This window comes from Stigmatopora argus, chromosome 18, assembly GCF_051989625.1.
Source record: "Stigmatopora argus isolate UIUO_Sarg chromosome 18, RoL_Sarg_1.0, whole genome shotgun sequence".
Lineage (NCBI taxonomy): Eukaryota > Metazoa > Chordata > Actinopteri > Syngnathiformes > Syngnathidae > Stigmatopora > Stigmatopora argus.
This window is the reverse complement of record NC_135404.1, coordinates 12,102,817-12,126,047: the sequence shown is the minus strand read 5'-3', so window position 1 is coordinate 12,126,047 and position 23,231 is coordinate 12,102,817. Positions and strand designations below refer to the sequence as shown.

Genomic DNA, 23,231 nt, shown 5'->3' with positions numbered 1-23,231 from the left:
GTATATATGTGTATTATATACATATACATACATATATATGTATGTATTATGTACATATATACATATATATGTGTGTGTGTATATATGTGTATTATATACATATACATACATATATATGTATGTATTATGTACATATATACATATATGTGTGTGTGTGTATGTGTGTATTATGTACATATATACATATACGTATATATATTTTTTTGGATTAATACTAAATTCCTGCAGGCTTCCATTAATGTCAACTATTTTTTTGGCTTGGTCAGACATGGCTTAACTCATCATTGGCTGCCAACCCTCTCACTTCAAATAGATCGGACACCTACCCGTGACTCGCGAGGGGCCATCTTGTCCGGAGGATGATCAAATTTGGTCAAATATTTAACCCGGTGGCTGCCTTTGACGCTGCTAGACGTCCAATCCAGTTGACGCGGGCCCAACATTTGTTCATTCGCTGCCGTCCTCCTGCTTAAAACGGATTGGACATCTAATCGTGATAAATCCGTTGGTGGGAGGGAGCGTCTTGTCTAAAGGAAGATCAAATTCTAATTGTTAACGGTCATTGGCAGCACCGGGCATCCAATTTAGCTGCTGTAGAAGAGAAATTCACTCGCTGAATGGCGATCGGACCCGTGGGATTGGGAGTCGATTTTAGCCGCTGCTCCTTTTATGCGGCGGCCATCTTGGGTAGGGCCGCCCCCACCGCTCTGTCGTATCGAGGCAGCGCTAATTGCGACATATTTGAACTCCGACGTGATAAACACCAGCAGCCATTCCAGTTGGACTTGTCCCTCGGAGAAGGCGTGTCGAGGCGAGCCCCACGTTGTTTGCCGTCGAGAGGCGTCGACTTGTTAGAAAAAAGGACAGATCACAGTCGCCCCGTGATCAAAGTTCCAAGAGGAAGTCAAGCTGCTTTTTGGTAAGCCCACAATGGAGCCACTTGGCCATCTTTTGCTATGAACACTTAACCTGACATCGAGCCTGCTTTTGTGACCTCGTGTTGCCTTCAGGGATCGAGAAATGGAGTGTAAATGCGAAAACGGCAGCATTGAAGATGCAGGTAGGACACTCGTATTTATGCTTTGGAATTCATATTGAGAGACCTGATAATGAAATACTAACTTGTCCACTGTCCTCATCGCTAAAATACTTTTGTTTTTGAATGATTGTTTGATGATTATTAATTGTCATTTTCTTTAGGCGCGTGGCTGAGCGGCAAAAATGCTCGGATGGGAGCTTTCGCCGTGGTGGGCTATCTTCTCTACAGATTCTCGCAGAGTCAGTCCATCAAGATTCAATCTTTAACCCATATTTTAGAGTAGAAATGATATTTAAAATGTTGTAAGCTAAAAATGTACAATGAATTTGTCCTTGCAGCTCTCCCCGCGCTAATTCGTTGGCCAATTCGTGTCTTCTGCACTCTAACTGGTGCGGTAACATCACTCTTTGACCCATTTATTGATGTTTTTTGTTGAATTTTTGAGAAGACTGTTCCGTCTGTGTTGTTCAGGTCTGTCTGCTCTTTGGGCCTGGGTGAGCCGCATTGTCGGAACCCTTCGAGGTACAACACGAAACAATACATAATTTCTTGGAATGGATTCATCTTTTGCTCAACGGGACTCATTTTGTCTTGTAGTCATCCGGAATTTGTGTAAATGGCTGGCTAAAATGTGGAAACTCCTCAAAGGTAGGCATTTCTTTTCTACACTCATTTTGTCACGTGGCTACGTTTCGTTAGCCTAGCCCAGGGGTAGGGAACCTATGGCTTGGGAGCCATATGTGGCTCTTTCCATAGGTGCATATGGCTCTCCACTAACCTGTGAGGTAAAATATGGAAATCACTGGTGAGAGAGATGAGTCCCGAACGCACTAATATGAGCGTCACTGTGGCGTTGACACCACCACCACCACTTTAATCATAATTTTGTTTTTTATTACTCTTCTGCATGCATGATATTGTTGATACTGGTTTATTAGCAACAGCATAACAATGTTGTCAAAAGAATTCAGAGACATTTTGTACTTTAAAAGTGGTGAAATGACAAAAAACATCACATATTTTCATGTATTTTTACTTTTCAATTTTGAGAATGGCTCTCAAGAAATAACATTAGAAAATAGGAGTTGTTTATGGCTCTCTCTGTCAAAAAGGTTCCCGACCCCTGACCTAGCCGTTCAAAAATGGACTGAGTAATGGAGCATTTTGAGTGGAAAATCAATTTGGAATTTGATTTCCGTCTGATAAATATTGCTCTAACCAAAATGATGTTTCTATCAATCCCCCATCAGCAAGTTCATCCAAATTCCACTGGATTGTGCCCATGGTCACGGGTCAGTTGTTTATTTTTAATCTGTCAAATGCACCACGATTGGTTGGTGATCTTCCGCGAGAAAACCTTTGTCGTGGACTCCCCCAGGATCCAGCCCAGGGTCTTGGGACGGCCACAAGATGGACCTCTCCAGTCCCTTGCACGCCGGCCTCAGGGTGATCGTGGTGGGCCCCGCCGGGGGAGGACGCACGTCGGTGGCCGACCTGTTGCTGGGCCGCGGCGAGGAACCGCCGCCGTCCCGCCCTCTCGCCGAGAGCGTCCTGAGCAGGTCCGTCGTGGACGGGCGAGAACTCGTCGTGGTGGACACCCCGGATCTGCTGGGCGCGTCCTTGGGGAGAACCCAGAGGGCCAGGGAAGCTCTGAGGAGCCTCCGACTGGCGGCCCCGGGTCCTCACGCCGTCCTGCTGGTGATGCCGACGTCCGGCGAGGGGACGTCCCAGGAGGCCGCCGCACGGGCCGTCCTGGAGCTGCTGGGCGACGACGTCCGGGGGCACGTGGTCCCGGTGCTGACCCGGGCCGAGCGGCGACGGCAGGACTCCGGCGCGGCCAAAAAGCTGGCGGTTGTGTGCGGGCAGAGCCCCGAGCTGCTGGACGCCGCCGCGGCCGACGGGTCGCCGGAGGAGCGGGGAGCGACCCGTCGGGCGCTGGTGGGCCGCGTGCTGGAGCTGAAGGGGGTCAAGGGCCACTTTGTCCACGAGCTGCACCGGAGGGACGAACGCCTGAGGACGGAGCTGCTGGACGACATGACCTCTGCCCTCGCCCAAAAACTGAAAAAATAGGTGGATGCAGTTGATTTAAAGTTTATACATATAAAAAAAGTCATTGGATTTCACTATAATTGATCGTAATTTCTATTTTTTCCCCCAAATCAATGGTCTTTATCATTGTTACTGGGCCGAATAGTCTTAATATGAAGTAAAAAGGAGCCCTCAATAGTTAAAAAGAGCTCAAAATTGACAGAGGTGAGTTGTCATTTGTGTCTAGAAACGGGGTGCGACTCGTTTCCCCTTTTTTTGACACGCCTGAAAACAAACATCGTTTGTTTTCAAACCGAAAGTTTAGTCTTCCTTGCATGTTCGCCTTTGGCTGAATGGCGCATGCGCGTGCGCAAAGAGCAACATGGAGCCGAAGCGAGTCCAGTGCGCATGCGCGCCCACAGCCCGACGCAGCCAGCACAGATTAGGAGAGGCAGCCACTTGGTCAAAAGTGACAAAAGACAAAGGAGCAAGAAGCCCACTCCTAAGGCAACCAACGGAACCCAGTCCACTTTCTCTCTCCCAAAACGCGAACCCTCGCTCCCCACCGACGTCACGAGTGTTTCGGTAAGTTGTCGACACCCGAGAAATAAGTTATTAAAGGGGGGAGGGAGGAAAAAAGGAGGCGCCAGCCCGGAGATTTGTTTGCTCAAGACAACATTGTCACGTTGTCTCGCAGCCAGGCACATGACGAGCCGATCGATCTGTCATTGCTCCGTCTCCAAATCCGTCTCTTTTCAGCCTAAATCAACCATTTCCACCCCGTGAAAACAAGCCTCGTGTCCGTTTGGAGCTGCGCGTCGAAGCTAGCTAAACCGAGACGCCAGCTGGGGGTGTTGTTGATGTGCTTCTCCAGACTAGAAATACTTTTTTTTAACCCCGTGATGAAGGTCAGTCGACAAGTCTAACTCTTTCTCCTCTTATTTTTTTCTGCTAACAGTTTGCCAGCTGGGCCATGGAACCAAAGGACGAGCCGGGAGAAACCGTCCACCCCAAATAACTTGGAAGATGGAGACGCTCCTCCACACGGACGCGTAGAAGACTTGTTTGGTGTCCACCTTTCCACAACCGAGACGGAGCGTCTCGCCCGACCGTGACGCCCGACGGGAGAACAAGAGCCCCGCCCGTCGTCCGAGAGGCCGGGCGGTCGCCACGGCGACGGTCCTCGGGATGCGGATGTAGCGAGCAAGAGTCGCGCGGCGGGATGGGCAGCGCTCCGTACCCGGGCGGCGAGTGGAAAGGGAAGAGCGTGGCCGTGGGGGGTCTTCAGGAACTGGGTTGCATGCCCTGGAAGGTCAGCAAGCAAAAAGGCGCCGGAGCCCAGCGAGGGCGGCGGGATCTTCCCTACTCTTGCACCACGCCGCCGCCGCCGCTCCCGTCGGCCTCGCCGGGGGACGCTCCCGCCATTTACCACGAGAAGCAGCGACGGGAGTTGTGCGCCCTGCACGCGCTCAATAACGTCTTCCAGGACGGCTCGGCCTTCAGCAGGGACGCTTTGCAGGAGATCTACCAGAGGTTTGGGATCGAATCCGCATGGCCGGAAACTTTTGCGACCCCTAAACCACGTGACTCCTCCCCTTTTTCCAGGCTTTCCCTCGGCACCCTGGTGACGCCTCACAAGAAGAGCGTGCTGGGAAACGGCAACTACGACGTCAACGTCATCATGGCCGCCTTGCAGACGCGAGGCTTCGAGGCCGTCTGGTGGGATAAAAGGAGGTGCGCCACTTTTGACCGCTAACTCATTTCTTGGGGAAAAGATATCTTTACTTTTTTTTTGTTGGGTTACAACTTTTTTTGCCTTTCCAGGGACGTGGATAGCATCGAGCTGTCCCAAGTGACCGGCTTCATCCTCAACGTTCCGTCCAATCTGCGCTGGGGGCCCCTGCAGCTGCCACTCAAGCGCCAACACTGGATGGGGGTCCGAGAAGTGGGCGGGGTCTACTACAACCTGGACTCCAAGCTGCGTGGACCTCAAAGCATCGGCACTCCGGATCAGCTCAGGTAACTTTGTATTTTATCCCAAAAAATAATACTAATAATATGGATCGGTACATTATGGCGGTACATCAAAATCGTTAAAAGGAGCCCCCCAAAAAATGGAATATGTACAACAATACTTATTTATGTAAGTCATTTTGTCCTATTCAGACTGCTAGCTTGCTAGCTAAATGGCTAAACGGGGTTTTTTTGCCAAATATTTAATGTACACTTCAGTCGTAGAAGAATTTTTTTAACTTAATTTGATTTTGGGCTATCGTATTTTTAGCCGCAGTGTCAGTAACGAGTGCTATTTCTGTATTTTAAACACACAAAGGACGCACCATTTTTTTAGACTTCAGTTGTAGAAGAATTTTTTTTTTAATTTTATTTGATTTGCGGCTACTCATCGTTGATGAACGTGAAGGCGGCGCCAATTTTTCAAAGAAGCCCTTTTAGCGGTCGAGGCGAGAGTTGGCTTAACTGAGACCGTTGCTTGTGTCTTGTCGTCAACGCCGACGGCCAAGCAGGAAGTTCCTCCGCCGGCAGCTGCGAGGGAAGAACTGTGAACTCCTGTTGGTGGTGTCGGAGGAAGCGGCGGCGCGGCAAACGTGGCGTTCCGACAGCTGAGGAATCGGCTCGCCGCTGGACTTTTTCGGGTGCGGACTTTTGTTTACAACGGACAGCGGCGAGGGCGGCCAATATTTCCCGGGGTCGTTAGCTAGCAACGCTATTGTTGACTTTAAAGAAGATATTCTTCGGTTTCTGCTCTTGCTTTTTTTTTTATACAACTTGACTATTTTTTCCAGCAGGTGGCGCTTTTTATTCGGACTGGAAATCGTTTGCCGTCGCTACATTTTCTCGTCGTTCACTTTCACCAAAGTGTGTCTTTTTTCGCCTCCTTCGCTCATTGGTGGGTAAGCAAATATATTATATATATATATATTTGGAGATTTTGGAGCTCGCCACATCACTTTAAAGTGCCGTCCACAAATGGAACGGCGTTGTTACTCCGGAAAACGCTTTGAAAAATAGCAAACAAAGGCTTTTCCTGTATCGCATTTCACAAAGTTTAAAACGGCCAAAGCGTGTTTGCACAAAACAATCCGGTGTCGAGCGTATAATCTTTTTTTTTTTTTTGTATGTGTACTAACGTCGCGTGGAATTTTAGGAAGTTATAGTTGTCATTTGCAACTTGTCGTTGGGTTGAAGCAAAGTTAATTGAGGATTTTGAGTCAGTATATTCGTCAAATGTTAGCATTCAAGGCTAACGTGCTACTTGTAGTTCTTGTTGTGGAGGATTTGCCATATAAGATATTTTACCATACAACTTTAAACAAAAAGCTGTTGCTAAATGGAAGACAAAAAAATTGTGTGACAATTTAACTCTCAGTTTTTGGGAGAAAATGTCAACATTTATATTACATTTGGATTTAACGTTGACGTAATGTTAACATTCGAAATGAATTGGACATGTCTTGTCCCCCAAAACTTTATTTTTTCTGGCCAAAAAGTCAAGAGCTTCACAACAAGAAGACATGAGACCAATTTCAATGCTGGAATTCATCTCACAGCTTCCTTCTTCTTTTTTTTTCAAACTTGACCTCATTCCGGGCCAAATGCCGATGCGTCACCAACGGGTCGCTCGGAGAATATTGTTTTTTTTTTTTTTAATTTTTGGTCCGCTAATGTGGCTGGAGTGGTTGTTTATTTTGGTAAAGTGAAAGTACCATGTGCTTGTTTAAAAGAAAAAGAGCCTTAAGAGAGATTGACTATTCTGTTGGCCTTATTAACTTGTTTACATGTTATGTGGAGGAGCAGATTTTTCATTTTTGGATTCCAAAGCACTCGTTTTGAGACATTTTTGTTGCTCCCGTCGAGGATTTGTCCCATTTGCTCCACTTTTCTTTGGTTTTTCTGTCACGATATTGTCAGAATATCTTGGTTTTCATTCGTCTTGCACCGATACTAGTCCTGTACGTCGCTAAAATACAGGGAAAGCACATTGGACATTTCAAAAAAACTAGTCTCGCCCCACCCAAGATGGCCGCCACCTTCCCTTATTTGATGATAGTTCAATCATCCTCCTGTTGTGAACTTAAGTTCGTCATTAGACAGACATTTAATCTATTCTTTGCCAACCTTCCCGGCTCAAATGGATTGGACGTCCATTGCCGTCAATGGCAAGCAAAATTGTTACAAATAGAATTCGTTCATCTGACCAAGAAAAAAATCAGTTTATCCCTAGCAGTGTCTGACGAACTCCCAAATTTTACGTTAAATGTACAAAATTAGTCAAATTAGTATTCAAAGAATAAATCTATTTTGAAATATAGTGGTAATAGTATTGGTGCAACGCTACTTTTGATGCCATACCGATCCATAAAAGTGTCTAGTTTGAAAAGAAAAGCTATAAATGTTTGTTTGTTTTTTGTGCAAAAATTCCAAATGCTTCAAATTGCACATTTTTGTCAAATATGCAGTGCAAAGTGTATTATAAATGGGCAGTGGTTCCAAAAATCTTCTCACTTGTTTTTTTCTTAGAAGCTCCAAACTATTCCAGAAGGTTCTGCAGTGGGTGTCGGTTTTCATTCCGACCCAGAAACAGGAAACCTTTCCACCAATCCGGTATCTTAAAAGTGCAATCAGTGGATTGCAGTCAGGTGCTTCTTGTTGCAGCACAAACCTCATTGGTTCAATTGTTTGTGTTGGATCGGCTGGAACAAAAAACCTGCACCCACAGCGGACCTTGAAGACCCGACAAATAATGTTGAATTTCGGTAAGTTGTGATCATTTTAATGTAGTAGACATGAACATTAAGCAATGGGGAAAGAAAACCGCCTTACTAGATCTTTTCAAAAGCTTTAATAATAGTAGTACGTAGCATACCTGTCAACCTCTGCCGATAACTGCCCTTATAAATGATTATGATTCCCCTTACAACCCCCCAAAATGTTTGTAAGGTTTTTGGGGGGTTGTAAGGGGAATCATAATCATTTATAAGGGCAGTTATCGGCAGAGGTTGACCGGTATGACGTAGTAGTAGTACATGTACATGAGAAATACGACATGGTGATATCGCATGCAATTCCTGTTCCAAGCAGTAGAGGGCGCCAGCGGCCCGAGTGACGCACTGACGCGACTCACGGCGTCGCGCCGCGTGCAGGCAGATGTGTCGCAGATTGTCGGCGTTCGCTGGCCGACTTGAAATGGGCCTGGACGAGTCCAAGTCCGAGTCCGAGTCGGCCCCTTAAACGGCCGCCTGGCGAGCCGAGGCGAGGAGGCCAGGCCGGTCGAGGTCAGTCCGGCCGGCCGGGCGAGCGGCTCCGTCGTCGGCTCGCGCTGGATGGAGCTGTCGGCGATCGGCGAGCAAGTGTTCGCCGTGGAATCCATCATGAAGAAAAGAGTTCGGAAGGTAAGATAACGAACGAAATAACGAAAAAACGAATGTGGCGACGTCGCTTTTTTTTGGCTTCCGTGTCGACGTCGCGAAGTGTAAGCCGCTTAGCCAATTGACTTGAAGGAAGACGCTTGAGCTGCTTGACCACCATGTCCAATTTGTTCACTTCCAAAGACACTTTTCCTTTAAAAAAAGAACACAAATAGCACTCAAGTACAGCATCAAAGTACGCCACCTTCATTTTGTATTTGATCTCCTCATAAAGCAGAACTCTTCCACGTTTCTACCCAATAGTAGTGCTTTATTTTATTTACATACTCGACCCTGGTCAAATACATAAAGCATGCATCTAAATGTTTTTTAATAGGGAAAAAGTGTTTTTTTTTTTCTGCAGGGCAATGTGGAGTACCTGCTCAAATGGAAAGGATGGCCACCAAAGTGAGTTGTTTTGATATTCATGTACTTTTGAAACCATACATGGCACTTAATAAGAGTGATAATTCCGTTTTTTTCATCTTAATAAAACAGGTACAGCACATGGGAACCCGAAGAACACATTCTGGACCAACGTTTAGTCCAAGCCTATGAAGAAAAGTAAGACCTTATTCATGTTACTACTCAGGGGATTTGATATTAGTGGGCTGCACCATTTGGATATTTGAAAAAAATAAGGATATGCGTCAAAGAAAATGAATAGTGTATTCACTGTGCTTGTGTGTGTTTTTTAGGGAGCAGAAAGACAGAAGTTTGTGTCACAAGAGGAAACGTTCAAAGGCCAAAAGACTTATGGAGGTTACTCTTTTGCTTTATTTTTATTTGGGGGTGGGGGGGGCTTACTGTCCTCCTGCATTTATTTAAAAACTATAAACTGCAATACACAAAGTATATCTATTTTTACCTCACATTTTTTCAGGTGAGTCCAAATATTAGCATTCTAGGTTTGAATGACATTGCATTTTTGGACTTAATTTACTCAATATATTTGCTTCAACGACATAGTATAGTAAGGCTTTTTTTCTTAAAAAACGACAAAGTATAGTAAGGCTTTTTTTGGTGAAAAAACGACATAGTATATAGTAAGGCTTTTTTCGTGAAAAAAACGACATGGTATAGTAAGGCTTTTTTTGTAAAAAAAAAAATGACATAGTGTATATATAGTAAGTCTTGTTTCTTTAAAAAACGTCAAAGTAAAGTAAGGCTTAAAAAAAACAAAAAAACGACATAGTATAGTAGGGCTTTTTTCGTAAAAAAACGACATAATATAGTAAGGCTTATTTTTGTAAAAAAACGACAGAATTGTAAGGCTTTTTTTCATAAAAAACGACCTAGTATAGTAAGGCTTTTTTCTTAAAAAATGACAGTATATTGAGGCGTTTTTTCTTAAAAAACGACAGAATTGTAAGGCTTTGTTTCTTAAAAAACGACATAGTATAATAAGTTAATTTTCAAATTGTCAAGTCTTGAAATTGGACATCCAGTGACTGACTGCTCTTTGTTTTGTGGCTCGGCATGCAGGACACACTTTACACCATGGACCTTCGCAGCGCTCACAAGAGTGAGGACGTGCCCAAAGACCGCCTCCGTCTCTCCCTGGCACTCCCCGAGGACGACGACGAAGAAGAGGACGAGGACGACGACGACGAGGTGGAGGAGGATGATGACGACGACGATGATGAAGAGGGAGATCGCTCGTACGTGGCCTGGAGAAGAGCACCCCGTCGCCACGAGCAGCGCCGACGCCGCAGCCGTCGCCTGAGCGTCGGGCCGGCCCGGGACGCTTGGCAAAGCCCCGCGGCGGAAGAGCGACTTGAAGAAGCGGACGAGAGCGAGGAAGATGTCACGAGCCGAGACGAGCTCGCGTCGTCTGAGCCGGTCGACGCGGCGTGGAAGCCCGCCGCCGGCCCAACCAAACCAGCCGACCTGGCGTGGAGGCCCACCGCCGGCCCCACAGACGTGACGATCACCGACGTGACCGTCAACGCCTTGACCGTGACCTTCCGAGAGGCGCGGGTGACTTTTGGCTTCTTCCGAGAATTGGACGCCACGCTCGGGATGTGACGGCAAAATGACGACTGCTGGCTAACTTTTTTTGTAACTAAGTGACAGCAGAAAGTTGAAGAAAGACACATTCCCATCAAAGTTCATTTATTGACTCACTTATTTATTGATACACTTGAACTGATTCCACTTGGTAACAAGAGTAAATTACAGCAGCTGATTCTCCCCGGCAGTCACCAAACTTTTACTATGCTCAGTCACCGAACAGTGCAGTGTGCCTTCTTTACACATTTTGCAAAGAAGGCAAATTAGGACTTAACATGCCCCAAACTCCATTAGAAACTTGCAATTTTGGTTTTCCTAACAGTTATCCAAATGGATACTTGGCTTCAATAGTAAAGTACCAACTTATCACACAAATGTTAATCGGTTGGATTCCCCGCCTCCCCCAACTTCTCACTTTTCAGGTCAAATAAAAACCGACTGGGCAGGACCATACTTCTTAGGTAGGTGGCTTATACACTTAGTCAAATGAGTCGAGTGCCCTCTTACCGAAAATACTTGGCCGGTCGAAGTTTAGTGGGTGTGTGGGTGGGCCCCTTGGCGCACACAGTGGAGTATGCGCCTACCGCCGAGTGGAGGCTGGTTCGCGTCCCGCAGACGTACTCTTGGTGCCTCTCCCGCCTTCGGCGGGAGAGGCACCTGCGACATAAGATAAATTACCTTTTACTAAAAAAACCTAAAAAATAAATTTTACATTTAATCATTACATCCAGATTTGTTAAAATACTTAGCCTAAAAAATCAAAACACTTAGCCAAATTACGACCATGCTGAGTGAGGGAGGTGGCTTGCACACTTAGTCAAATGAGTCGAGTTCCCTCTTACCGAAAATACTTGGCCGGTCGAAGTTTAGTGGGTGTGTGGGTGGGCCCCTTGGCGCACACAGTAGAGTATGCGCCTACCACCGAGTGGAAGCTGGTTCGCGTCCCGCAGACGTACTCTTGGTGCCTCTCCCGCCTTCGGCGGGAGAGGCACCTGCGACATAAGATAAATTACCTTTTACTAAAAAAACCTAAAAAATAAATTTTACATTGAATCATTACATCAAAATTTGTTAAAATACTTAGCCTAAAAAATCAAGACACTGGCTATTAGCTAGGATTTCAAATAAGACACCCAAACAAACACTTTTATTGGACACGACCATGCTGAGTAGGGAGGTGGCTTGCACACTTAGCCAATTTCTTCCAGCGCCCTCTTACCGAAAATACTTGGCCAGTCGAAGTTTAGTGGGTGTGTGGGTGGGCCCCTTGGCGCACACAGTAGAGTATGCACCTACCGCCGAGTGGAAGCTGGTTCGCGTCCCGCAGACGTACTCTTGGTGTCTCTCCCGCCTTCGGCGGGAGAGACCCCTGCGACATAAGAATAATTACCTTTTACTAAAAAAAGCTTTAAAAATAAAATTTTACATTGAATCATTACATCAAAATTTGTTAAAATAATTAGCCTAAAAAAATCAAGACACTGGCTATTAGCTAGGATTTCCAATAAGCCAGCCAAACACTTTTATTGGCCACGACCCTGCTGAGTAGGAAGGTGGCTTGCACACTTAGCCAAATCACTCGAACACCCTCTTACCGAAAGCCAGTCGAAGTTTAGTGGGAAGGCAGTGCATCGGCGTCAGTCGGTCGGTCGGTCGGCTGCGCCCGTTCTTCTCTTCCTGCTCCTCCTCTTCCACATTGTCCAATGCATCTTTCAGGACACAAAGACATTTTTGTCCTATGACGCTAATATCTTTACGGTGGCGACACGGTTTTCAACCTGGCATGGCGAAGGCAGCGGCGACTTGCATCTGTCCCAACTGCTCCAGCGGCCGGTCAGCGAGCTCTTCCCGAGTGGACGCCATGAATGACATAAAGGTCACGTGACCAAAGTTTTGATGGCGCCGACGACTACAATCAGACTTACAGATCAGTGAGGATTTGCCATCCGGCGGCGTCGTCCGCCTGCATCTGCGGGAGCCGTCCAAAAGCATGACCGTGTCAGCCTCCGCTCACTGGGGCGCCGGAGACTCCTGGATGAGGGTGCAATCCGGGGTGCGCCGGTACAAGTCTGTCAACAAACAAGGCAAGGCGTGAACTTGGAGAACATTTCCTCCATGCTGTAACTTACATTCAACAAATATCTTGGACGTACACGAGCCTTGTGAGGATGAGCCAGAAGCCAAGCTTAAGTACATAATAAAGTCAAATATGATTTATTGCTCAAATGCCACACATTTTCTTTTATAAATAAATGCCTTACTATACATGGTCATTTTTTTAAGAAAAACGCTTTACTATACCTGGTCGTTTTTTTAAGAAATAAGCCTTCCTATACTATGTCGTTTTTTTAAAGAAAAAAACGCCTTACTATACTATGTTGTTTTTTAAGAAAAAAAGCCTTACTATACTATGTCATTTTTTAAGAATAAAACGCCTTACTATACTATGTCATTTTTAAAGAAAAAAACGCCTTACTATACTATGTCGTTTTTTAAGAAAAAAGCCTTACTATACTATGTCTTTTTTAAGAAAAAAGACTTACTATACTATGTATTTTTTAAGAAAAAAGACTTACTATATATACTAGGTCGTTTTTTAAGAAAAAATGCCTTACTATACTATGTCATTTTTTAAGAAAAATACGCCTTACTATAACTGTCATATTTTAAGAAAAAAAGCCTTACTATATATATACTTTGTTATTTTTTAAGAAAAAAAGCCTTACTATATATACTATGTTGTTTTTTAAGAAAAAAGCCTTACTATACTATGTCATTTTTTAAGAATGAAACGCCTTACTATACTATGTCATTTTTTAAGAAAAATACGCCTTACTATACTATGTCATTTTTTAAGAAAAAAGCCTTACTATACTATGTCGTTTAAGAAAAAAAAGCCTTACCTTACTATGTCGTTTTTTTGTTGTTGAAAAAAAGCTTTACTATACTATATCGTTTTTAAAGAAAACAGCCTTAATATACTGTCGTTTTTTTTTTTACGAAAAAAGCATTACTATGCTGTCGTTTTTTAAGAAAAAAGCCTTACTATACTATGTCGTTTTTTAAGAAAAAAGCCTTACTATACTGTCGTTTTTTACGGAAAAAAAGCCTTACTATGCTATGTCGTTTTTTAGGAAAAAAGCCTTACTATACTATGTCATTTTTTAAGAAAAAAAGCCTTATTATACTATGTCGTTTTTAAAGAAAAAACACCTCAATATACTGTCATTTTTTAAGAAAAAAAGCCTTACTATACTATGTCGTTTTTTACGAAAAAAAAGCCTTACGATACTATGTCGGTTTTTAAGAAAAAAGCCTTACTATACTATGTCGTTTTTTAAGAAAAAATGCCTTACTATACTATGTCATTTTTTAAGAAAAATACGCCTTACTATACCGTGTCATTTTTTAAGAAAAAAAGTCTTACTATATATACTTTGTTGTTTTTTAAGAAAAAAGCCTTACTATACTATGTCGTTTTTTAAGAATGAAACGCCTTACTATACTATGTCATTTTTTAAGAAAAATCCGCCTTACTATATATACTAAGCTCATTTTTAAGAAAAAAGCCTTACTATATATACTATGTCGTTTTTTAAGAAAAAAGCCTTACCTTACTTTCGCTTTTTTTAAAAATAAGCCTTACTATACCATGTCGTTTTTTAAGAAAAAAAGCCTTACTATACTATGTCGTTTTTTAAGAAAAAAAGCCTTACTATACTATGTCGTTTTTTACGAAAAAAAAGCCTTACGATACTATGTCGTTTTTTAAGAAAAAAGCCTTACTATACTATGTCGTTTTTTAAGAAAAAATGCCTTACTATACTATGTCATTTTTTAAGAAAAATACGCCTTACTATACCGTGTCATTTTTTAAGAAAAAAAGTCTTACTATATATACTTTGTTGTTTTTTAAGAAAAAAGCCTTACTATACTATGTCGTTTTTTAAGAATGAAACGCCTTACTATACTATGTCATTTTTTAAGAAAAATACGCCTTACTATATATACTAAGCTCATTTTTAAGAAAAAAGCCTTACTATATATACTATGTCGTTTTTTAAGAAAAAAGCCTTACCTTACTTTCGCTTTTTTTAAAAATAAGCCTTACTATACCATGTCGTTTTTTAAGAAAAAAAGCCTTACTATACTATGTCGTTTTTTAAGAAAAAAAGCCTTACTATACTATGTCGTTTTTTAAGAAAAAAAAGCCTTACTATACTATGTTATTTTTTAAGAAAAATACGCCTTACTATACCGTGTCATTTTTTAAGAAAAAAAGCCTTACTATATATACTTTGTTGTTTTTTTAAGAAAAAAGCCTTACTATACTATGTCGTTTTTTAAGAAAAAAAGCCTTACTATACTATGTCGTTTTTTAAGAAAAAAAAGCCTTACTATACTATGTCATTTTTTAAGAAAAATACGCCTTACTATACTGTGTCATTTTTTAAGAAAAAAAGCCTTACTATATATACTTTGTTGTTTTTTAAGAAAAAAGCCTTACTATACTATGTCGTTTTTTAAGAAAAAAAAGCCTTACTATACTATGTCATTTTTTAAGAAAAATACGCCTTACTATACCGTGTCATTTTTTAAGAAAAAAAGCCTTACTATATATACTTTGTTGTTTTTTAAGAAAAAAGCCTTACTATACTATGTCGTTTTTTAAGAATGAAACGCCTTACTATACTATGTCATTTTTTAAGAAAAATACGCCTTACTATACTATGTCGTTTTTTTAAGAAGAAAACTCCTTACTATACTTTGTCATTTTTTAAAGAAAAAAAGCCTTAATCTATGTCGTTTTTTAAGAAAAAAAAAGCCTTACTATAGTCGTTTTTTAAGAATGAAACGCCGTACTATACTGTCATTTTTTAAGAAAAATACGCCTTACTATACTATGTCATTTTTTAAGAAAAAAAACGCCTTACTATACTATGTCGTTTTTAAAGAAAAAAAGCCTTACTATATATACTATGTCGTTTTTTAAAGAAAAAAAAGCCTTACGATACTATGTCGTTTTTTAAGAAAAAAAACGCCTTACTATACTATGTCGTTTTTAAAGAAAAAAAGCCTTAATATATATACTATGTCGTTTTTTAAAGAAAAAAAAGCCTTACGATACTATGTCGTTTTTTAAGAAAAAAGCCTTACTATACTATGTCGTTTTTTACGAAAAAAAAGCCTTACGATACTATGTCGTTTTTTAAGAAAAAAGCCTTACGATACTATGTCGTTTTTTAAGAAAAAAAAGCCTTACTACACTATGTCGTTTTTTAAGAAAAAAGCCTTACCTTACTATGTCGTTTTTTTTTTTGAAAAAAGCCTTACTATACTATGTCATTTTTTAAGAAAAATACGCCTTACTATACAATGTCATTTTTAAGAAAAAAAGCCTTACTATATATACTTTGTTGTTTTTTTAAGAAAAAAGCCTTACTATATATACTTTGTTGTTTTTTTAAGAAAAGAGCCTTACTATACTATGTCGTTTTTTAAGAAAAAAGCCTTACTATACTATGTCGTTTTTTAAAGAAAAAAGCCTTACTACACTATGTCGTTTTTTTTAGAAAAAAGCCTTACTATACCATGTCGTTATTTAAGAAAAAAACCTTACTATATTGTCGTTTTTTTTACAAAAAAAGCCTTACTATGCTATGCTGTTTTTTAAAGAAAAAGCCTTACTATACTATGTCGTTTTTTAAGAAAAAAAGCCTTACTATACTGTCGTTTTTTACGAAAAAAAGCCTTACTATACTATGTCGTTTTTTAAGAATGAAACGCCTTACTATACTATGTCATTTTTTAAGAAAAATACGCCTTACTATATATACTATGTCATTTTTAAGAAAAAAGCCTCACTATATATACTATGTCGTTTTTTAAGAAAAAAGCCTTACCTTACTGTCGCTTTTTTTTAAAATAAGCCTTACTATACTATGTCGTTTTTTTAAGAAAAAAAGACTTACTATACTATGTCGTTTTTTAAGAAAAAAAGCCTTACTATACTATGTCGTTTTTTAAGAAAAAAAAAGTCTTACTATACTATGTCATTTTTTAAGAAAAATACGCCTTACTATACCGTGTCATTTTTTAAGAAAAAAAGCCTTACTATATATACTTTGTTGTTTTTTTAAGAAAAAAGCCTTACTATACTATGTCGTTTTTTAAGAAAAAAGCCTTACTATACTATGTCGTTTTTTAAAGAAAAAAGCCTTACTATACTATGTCGTTTTTTTTTTAGAAAAAAGCCTTACTATACTATGTCGTTATTTAAGAAAAAAACCTTACTATACTGTCGTTTTTTTAAAAAAAAAGCCTTACTATGCTATGCTGTTTTTTAAAGAAAAAGCCTTACTATACTATGTTGTTTTTTAAGAAAAAAAGCCTTACTATACTGTCGTTTTTTACGAAAAAAAGCCTTACTATGCTATGTCGTTTTTTAAGAAAAAAAAAAGCCTTACTATGCTATGGCGTTTTTTACGAAAAAAAGCTTTACGATACTATGTCGTTTTTTACGAGAAAAAAAAAAAGCCTTACTGTACTATGTCGTTTTTAAGAAAAAAGCCTTACCTTACTGTCGCTTTTTTTTTAAAAATAAGCCTTACTATGTCGTTTTTTAAAGAAAAAAAGCCTTACTATATATACTATGTCATTTTTTAAGAAAAAAGCCTACTATACTATGTGGTTTTTTAAAGAAAAAAAGCCTTACTATATATACTATGTCATTTTTTAAGAAAAAAGCCTTACTATACTATGTCGTTTTTTTAAGAAAAAAGCCTTACCTTACTGTCGCTTTTTTAAAAATAAGCCTTACTATACTATGTCGTTTTTTAAGAATAAAACGCCTTACTATACCATGTCATTTTTTAAGAAAAAAAGCCTTACTATACTATGTCGTTATTTAAGAAAAAAACCTTACTATACTGTCATTTTTTACGAAAAAAAGCCTTACTATGCTATGTTGTTTTTTAAGAAAAAGCCTTACTATACCATGTCGTTTTTAAGAAAAAAGCCTTACTATACTGTCGTTTTTTAAGGGAAAAAAAGCCTTACTATACTCTGTCGTTTTTTTAAGAAAAAAAGCCTTACTATACTATGTCGTTTTTTAAGAAGAAAAAAGCCTTACTATACTATGTCGTTTTTTAAGAAAAAAAAAGCCTTACTATACTATGTCGTTTTTTAAGAAAAAAAGCCTTACTATATATACTATGTCGTTTTTTTAAGAAAAAAAAGCCTTACTATACTATGTCGTTTTTTAAGAAAAAAAGCCTTACTATACTATGTCGTTTTTTAAGAAAAAAAAAGCCTTACTATACTATGTCGTTTTTTAAGAAAAAAAGCCTTACTATATATACTATGTCGTTTTTTTAAGAAAAAAAAGCCTTACTATACTATGTCGTTTTTTAAGAAAAAAAGCCTTACTTATACTATGTCGTTTTTTAAGAAGAAAAGCCTTACTATACTATGTCGTTTTTTAAGAAAAAAGCCTTACCTTACTGTCGCTTTTTAAAAAAAATAAGCCTTACTATGTCGTTTTTTAAGAAAAAAGCCTTACCTTACTGTCGCTTTTTTAAAAAAATAAGCCTTACTATGTCGTTTTTTAAAGAATAAAAGCCTTACTATACTATGTGGTTTTTTACGAAAAAAAGCCTCACTATACTGTTGTTTTTTTTTAAGAAAAAAGCCTTACTATACCAATTCATTTTTTAAGAAAAATACGCCTTACTATACCAATTCATTTTTTAAGAAAAAAAGCCTTACTATATATACTTTGTCGTTTTTTAAGAAAAAAAGCCTTACTATACTATGTCGTTTCTTAAGAAAAAAGCCTTACTATGTCATTTTTTACGAAAAAAAGCCTTACTATGCTATGTCGTTTTTTAAGAAAAAAGCCTTACTATGCTGTCGATTTTTTAAGAAAAAAGCCTTATTATACTATGTCGTTTTTTAAGAAAAAAAGCCTTACTATACTATGTCGTTTTTTAAAGAAAAAAAGCCTTACTATATATACTGTCATTTTTTTTTAAGAAAAAAGCCTTACTAAATATACGATGTCGTTTTTTACGGGAAAAAAAGCCTTACTATGCTATGTCGTTTTTTAAGAAAAAAGCCTTACTATGTCATTTTTTACGAAAAAAAGCCTTACTATTCTATGTCGTTTTTTAAGAAAAAAGCCTTACTATGCTATGTCGTTTTTTTAAGAAAAAAGCCTTATTATACTATGTCGTTTTTTAAGAAAAAAAAGCCTTACTATGCTATGTTGTTTTTTAAGAAAAAAGCCTTACTATACTATGTTGTTTTTTAAGAAAAAAGCCTTACTATACTATGTCGTTTTTTAAGAAAAAAAGCCTTACTATACTATGTCGTTTTTAAAGAAAAAACGCCTCAATATACTGTCGGTTTTTAAGAAAAAAAGCCTTACTATACTATGTCGTTTTTAAAGAAAAAAACGCCTCAATATACTGTCGTTTTTTAAGAAGAAAAAAGCCTTACTATACTATGTCGTTTTTTAAAGAAAAAAAGCCTTACTATATATACTGTCATTTTTTTTAAAGAAAAAAGCCTTGCTAAATATGAGAAGTCGTTTTTTACGGGAAAAAACCTTACTATGTCATTTTTTACGAAAAAAAGCCTTACTATGCTATGTCGTTTTTTAAGAAAAAAAGCCTTACTATGCTATGTCGTTTTTTAAGAAAAAAGCCTTACTATGCTATGTCGTTTTTTTTATTAAAAAAAGCCTTATTATACTTTGTCGTTTTTTAAGAAAAAAAGCCTTACTATACTATGTCGTTTTAAGAAAAAAACGCCTCACTATACTATGTCATTTTTTAGGAAAAAAAGCCTTACGATACTTTGTCGTTTTTTAAGAAAAAAGCCTTACTATACTGTCATTTTTTAAGAAAAAAGCCTTACGATACTATGTCGTTTTTTACGAAAAAAAAGCCTCACTATACTATGTCGTTTTTTTAAAGAAAAAAGCCTTACTATACTGTCGTTTTTTAAAGAAAAAAGCCTTACTATACTGTCGTTTTTTAAAGAAAAAAGCCGTACTATACTATGTCGTTTTTTTAAGAAAAAAGCCTTACCATGTTGTTGTTTTTTTTAGAAAAAAAGCCTTACTATAATATGTCGTTTTTTAAGAAAAAAAGCCTTACTATACTATGTTGGAAGGTTTTTTTTTTCTTAAAAAACAACCATGTATACTATACATGGTCATTTTTAAAGAAAAAAGCCTCAATATACATAAAATAAAAATTAAAAAACTTACTCCAAATGTTCTTTTTTAAAGAAAAAAAAGGCGTTAGTATACATGGTCATTTTTTAAAAGATTAAAAAAGCCTTCATATTTTTTTAAAGAAAAAAAAGACGCAGTTCTTCTTCACCTTCCTCGAGTCGGCGGCCACGTCCCTCCCCAGAACGCCGAAGACCGACTTCCGGCTCTCGTGCAGCTGAAAGCAAAGAGCCGTTCAAGCGGGCGGACGGACGGCGCAGACGGCCGAACGCCATCGTTGGGCGGGGCGGGGCGGGGCGGGGCTTGCCTTCATGGTACGGCTGATGGCGAGGGCTTTCCTCAGCGAGATCACAGCGGGCACAGCGTCCAGCGCACGAACCTCCATGACGGACATCAGCACATCCTCCACGTCCTGTTTAGCTCTCTTTTGAATTTCAATTGTTTTCTATAGTATTTTTTTCCATAAACCATATGGTTTAGTTTTTTTTTTAAGTAAGGCAAAAATACCCACTAAATCAACAGGAAGTGACGCAAAATCTCCCCAAAGCAACAGGAAATGGGGTATCGATAAAGTTTGTTCTAAACCAAAACGTTTGAAGAATTGAGTCAAGGGTTAGGGTTAGGTGTTCAGATTGAGATGGCTGTTCAGACATTGGCTTTATTATCATCATGGAATCATCACAAGCCTTTATCATCATACACAGCCGCCAGTCACTTACACCAACCACTGGGCCTCAAGACACCCATAGTTTTGATCAAGAACGACGCAAAAATCAGGTGGAGGGGGGGACAGCGTAACACCAATACTTACCCGTGAAGCACGCAGAAAGAGAGCAAACACAGGTGAAAACCTTTACCATATAAAGTGCTCCAAGGCCTACATTCACACACGCATGAGGGCCAAGACGTCAGACTTCCTGAAAGTTCTCAACCGTGCCCGATCCGCTGCTGAGAAGAAGGAGATGAAAACCATTTTTAGAAAGACCTTCTTTCGTTGATGCTGAGCCCCAGGACAGCTCAGTTGAAGCCACTGTCCGTGGCCACACGCAAATGCAACATTCTGTGACGAAACGGCACATTGGAGAGGCCTCCAAGATGCCTCTAAACGCCCCACGCAGCCCACTCAAAAATTTCAGGCCTTTAAAAAAAAATGAGAAGGTGAATTTCTTACTGTAATCAATGCGTTGTAGCAGACCGTTGCCAGGTAGACATCTTGGGAGACCGCCAGCGTGGCAACGGAAACTATGATCATAAAATGGTACAGTAGTAGAAATAGCTAGACTCGGCTTGCGATTGGACGACAGCACGGGCTGGCGGGCGACTCACAGCGGTTGTCTTGGGTGAACGTGACCAGCTCTCTCACTCCTGGGGGACATAGCGCTGTCCATTAGGATTAGGATTTTCTTTCAGCCCCGGTTCTCCCGCTTTCAATGAATTGGACGTCGCTGGCCATCAAGGAGTTCATCAAATCAAATTAAAGTACTTACCGTCATGCCTTTAGTTCCGGGGGGGGGGGGCCCGCAGGCCCTGCCCAGGAAATGAAACATATTTCAGTCACTTTTATACTTTGAATGTCTAATTAAAAAAAAGTTTTTCCTTTAAAAAAATGAATTGATTTTTTCCCATTGCGTTTAACGCAAAATGGTATAACGGTTGATGTGTATTTTTAGAGCAAAATAAAAAAACAATGGTTAAAAAAAATATGCTGTTTTTTTTAAATGTTCAATAAATGAATTAAGATTTTTTTTTAGCAAAGTGTGGGGAATTTTACACTTACCTTGATCCCTGTGGGTCCGGCGAGCCGTATCCGGACGAGCCGTATCCGGGCGAGCCGTGTCCAGGCGAGCCGTAACCGTCGGTCCCTGCCGTCCTGACCCTGGCGGAGGTATGTATGGACAGTTTATATTAAGAGTACACAAAAGGACAGCTGTGCTCGCCAATTTGGAGCTCGCTGTTTATTCATGACTTGTCATCGCTCCCGCTTCAAATGGATTGGACGTCTGGCGCCGTCAAGGCCGGACAACGAGTACCAATGAATTTACATTTAGGTGAGTTTGCAAAATAAAAAAGGCAGAGTTTGAGCACGCTGATCAAGAGGGAAAAAAAATGAAAACTCACTGGCGTACCCAGGGACCCGCCGTCCTCTTCGCGCCTCGTGCGCCCGGATCTTCTGGTTGCCCGTAACAACAAACGCACCTCCGTTGTCACTGTGGCGAGGGCACGCAGGAAGCGCCCGCCTACATACTCACCTTCTGGCCGTGACCTCCACGACGTCCCAGGTCGCCCACCCCACCCGGGGATCAAGTCCAAAAATCCACATGCGGAATGAAAGGTGTCCAAGATGTCCAAAGTGTCCAAAGAGTCCAAAAATCCGCAGGGGGGGGGGGAAGAGTCCAAAGTGTCCAAAATCCTCAGGAAAAAAAAAAAAAAAGAGTCCAAAGTGTCCAAAATACACAGGGAAAAAAGTGTCCAGTGTCCAAAGTGTCCAAAATCCTCAGGGGAAAAAAAGAGTCCAAAGTGTCCAAAAATCCACAGGGGAAAAAAAGAGTCCAAAAATCCACAGGGGAAAAAAAGAGTCCAAAGTGTCCAAAAATCCACAGGGGAAAAAAAGAGTCCAAAGTGTCCAAAAATCCACAGGGGAAAAAAAGAGTCCAAAGTGTCCAAAAATCCACAGGGAAAAGAGTCCAAAGTGTCCACCCGCCCGCCTACATACTCACCTTCTGGCCGTGACAACCACGACGTCCCAGGTCGCCCACCCCACCCGGGGATCAAGTCCAAAAATCCACATGCAGAATGAAAGGTGTCCAAAGTGTCCAAAATCCGCAGGGGGGAAAAAAGAGTCCAGTGTCCCAAATCCACAGGGGAAAAAAAGAGTCCAAAGTGTCCAAAAATCCACAGGGGGAAAAAAGAGTCCAAAGTGTCCAAAAATCCACAGGGGGAAAAAAGAGTCCAGTGTCCAAAAATCCACAGGGGAAAAAAAGAGTCCAGTGTCCAAAAATCCACAGGGGAAAAAAAGAGTCCAGTGTCCAAAAATCCACAGGGGAAAAAAAGAGTCCAAAGTGTCCAAAAATCACCAGGGAAAAAAAAGTCCAAAGTGTCCAAAAATCCACAGGGAAAAAAAGAGTCCAAAGTGTCCAAAAATCCACATGGGGAAAAAAAGAGTCCAAAGTGTCCAAAAATCCACAGGGGGAAAAAAGAGTCCAAAGTGTCCAAAAATCCACAGGGGGAAAAAAGAGTCCAAAGTGTCCAAAAATCCACAGGGGGAAAAAAGAGTCCAAAGTGTCCAAAAATCCACAGGGGGAAAAAAGAGTCCAAAGTGTCCAAAAATCCGCAGGGGAAAAAAAGAGTCCAGTGTCCAAAAATCCACAGGGGAAAAAAAGAGTCCAAAGTGTCCAAAAATCCACAGGGGAAAAAAGAGTCCAAAGTGTCCAAAAATCCACAGGGGGAAAAAAGAGTCCAAAGTGTCCAAAAATCCACAGGGGGAAAA

General features: G+C 40.3%; 3 protein-coding genes and 1 long non-coding RNA gene across 18 annotated transcripts; 3 read left to right on the top strand and 1 right to left on the bottom strand.

Moving 5' to 3' along the window:
* Positions 1-270: 270 nt before the first annotated feature.
* On the top strand, positions 271-3,168 carry LOC144092512 (uncharacterized). The gene is made up of 8 exons (XM_077625355.1): positions 271-919; positions 1,011-1,060; positions 1,201-1,278; positions 1,378-1,428; positions 1,511-1,561; positions 1,637-1,687; positions 2,290-2,331; positions 2,418-3,168. Exons 1-8 carry the CDS (start codon positions 618-620, stop codon positions 3,107-3,109), a joined length of 1,317 nt encoding a protein of 438 aa, XP_077481481.1. The 5' UTR covers positions 271-617; the 3' UTR covers positions 3,110-3,168.
* Positions 3,169-3,317: 149 nt separating this feature from the next.
* Positions 3,318-7,586, top strand: josd1 (Josephin domain containing 1). Of its 2 annotated transcripts, XM_077625361.1 has the most exons (6): positions 3,318-3,652; positions 4,026-4,600; positions 4,673-4,801; positions 4,892-5,086; positions 5,593-5,721; positions 5,875-7,586. In XM_077625361.1, exons 2-5 carry the CDS (start codon positions 4,290-4,292, stop codon positions 5,690-5,692), a joined length of 735 nt encoding a protein of 244 aa, XP_077481487.1. In that variant the 5' UTR covers positions 3,318-3,652; positions 4,026-4,289; the 3' UTR covers positions 5,693-5,721; positions 5,875-7,586. The 2 variants fall into 2 exon arrangements, with proteins under 2 accessions (XP_077481487.1, XP_077481486.1); XM_077625360.1 differs by having other exon boundaries at positions 5,593-7,586.
* Positions 7,587-7,685: 99 nt separating this feature from the next.
* cbx7b (chromobox homolog 7b) lies at positions 7,686-11,499 on the top strand. 3 transcript variants are annotated; one of them, XM_077625356.1, is made up of 6 exons: positions 7,686-7,842; positions 8,168-8,478; positions 8,858-8,901; positions 8,992-9,057; positions 9,192-9,255; positions 9,979-11,499. In XM_077625356.1, exons 2-6 carry the CDS (start codon positions 8,410-8,412, stop codon positions 10,519-10,521), a joined length of 786 nt encoding a protein of 261 aa, XP_077481482.1. In that variant the 5' UTR covers positions 7,686-7,842; positions 8,168-8,409; the 3' UTR covers positions 10,522-11,499. The 3 variants fall into 3 exon arrangements, with proteins under 3 accessions (XP_077481482.1, XP_077481483.1, XP_077481485.1); XM_077625357.1 differs by having other exon boundaries at positions 8,165-8,478; XM_077625359.1 differs by lacking the exon at positions 7,686-7,842 and having other exon boundaries at positions 8,075-8,478.
* On the bottom strand, positions 11,213-22,363 carry LOC144092515 (uncharacterized). Of its 12 annotated transcripts, none has more exons than XR_013306052.1 (13): positions 21,994-22,363; positions 21,863-21,914; positions 21,522-21,620; positions 21,232-21,271; positions 21,071-21,109; positions 20,916-20,986; positions 20,052-20,692; positions 19,896-19,961; positions 12,432-12,575; positions 12,285-12,350; positions 12,102-12,215; positions 11,726-11,875; positions 11,213-11,471 (listed from the first exon to the last, which is right to left on the bottom strand). It is a non-coding gene; the product is annotated as an uncharacterized LOC144092515 (long non-coding RNA). The 12 variants fall into 8 exon arrangements; XR_013306053.1 differs by having other exon boundaries at positions 20,916-20,956; XR_013306057.1 differs by having other exon boundaries at positions 21,871-21,914.
* Between the last annotated feature and the right edge of the window lie 868 nt (positions 22,364-23,231).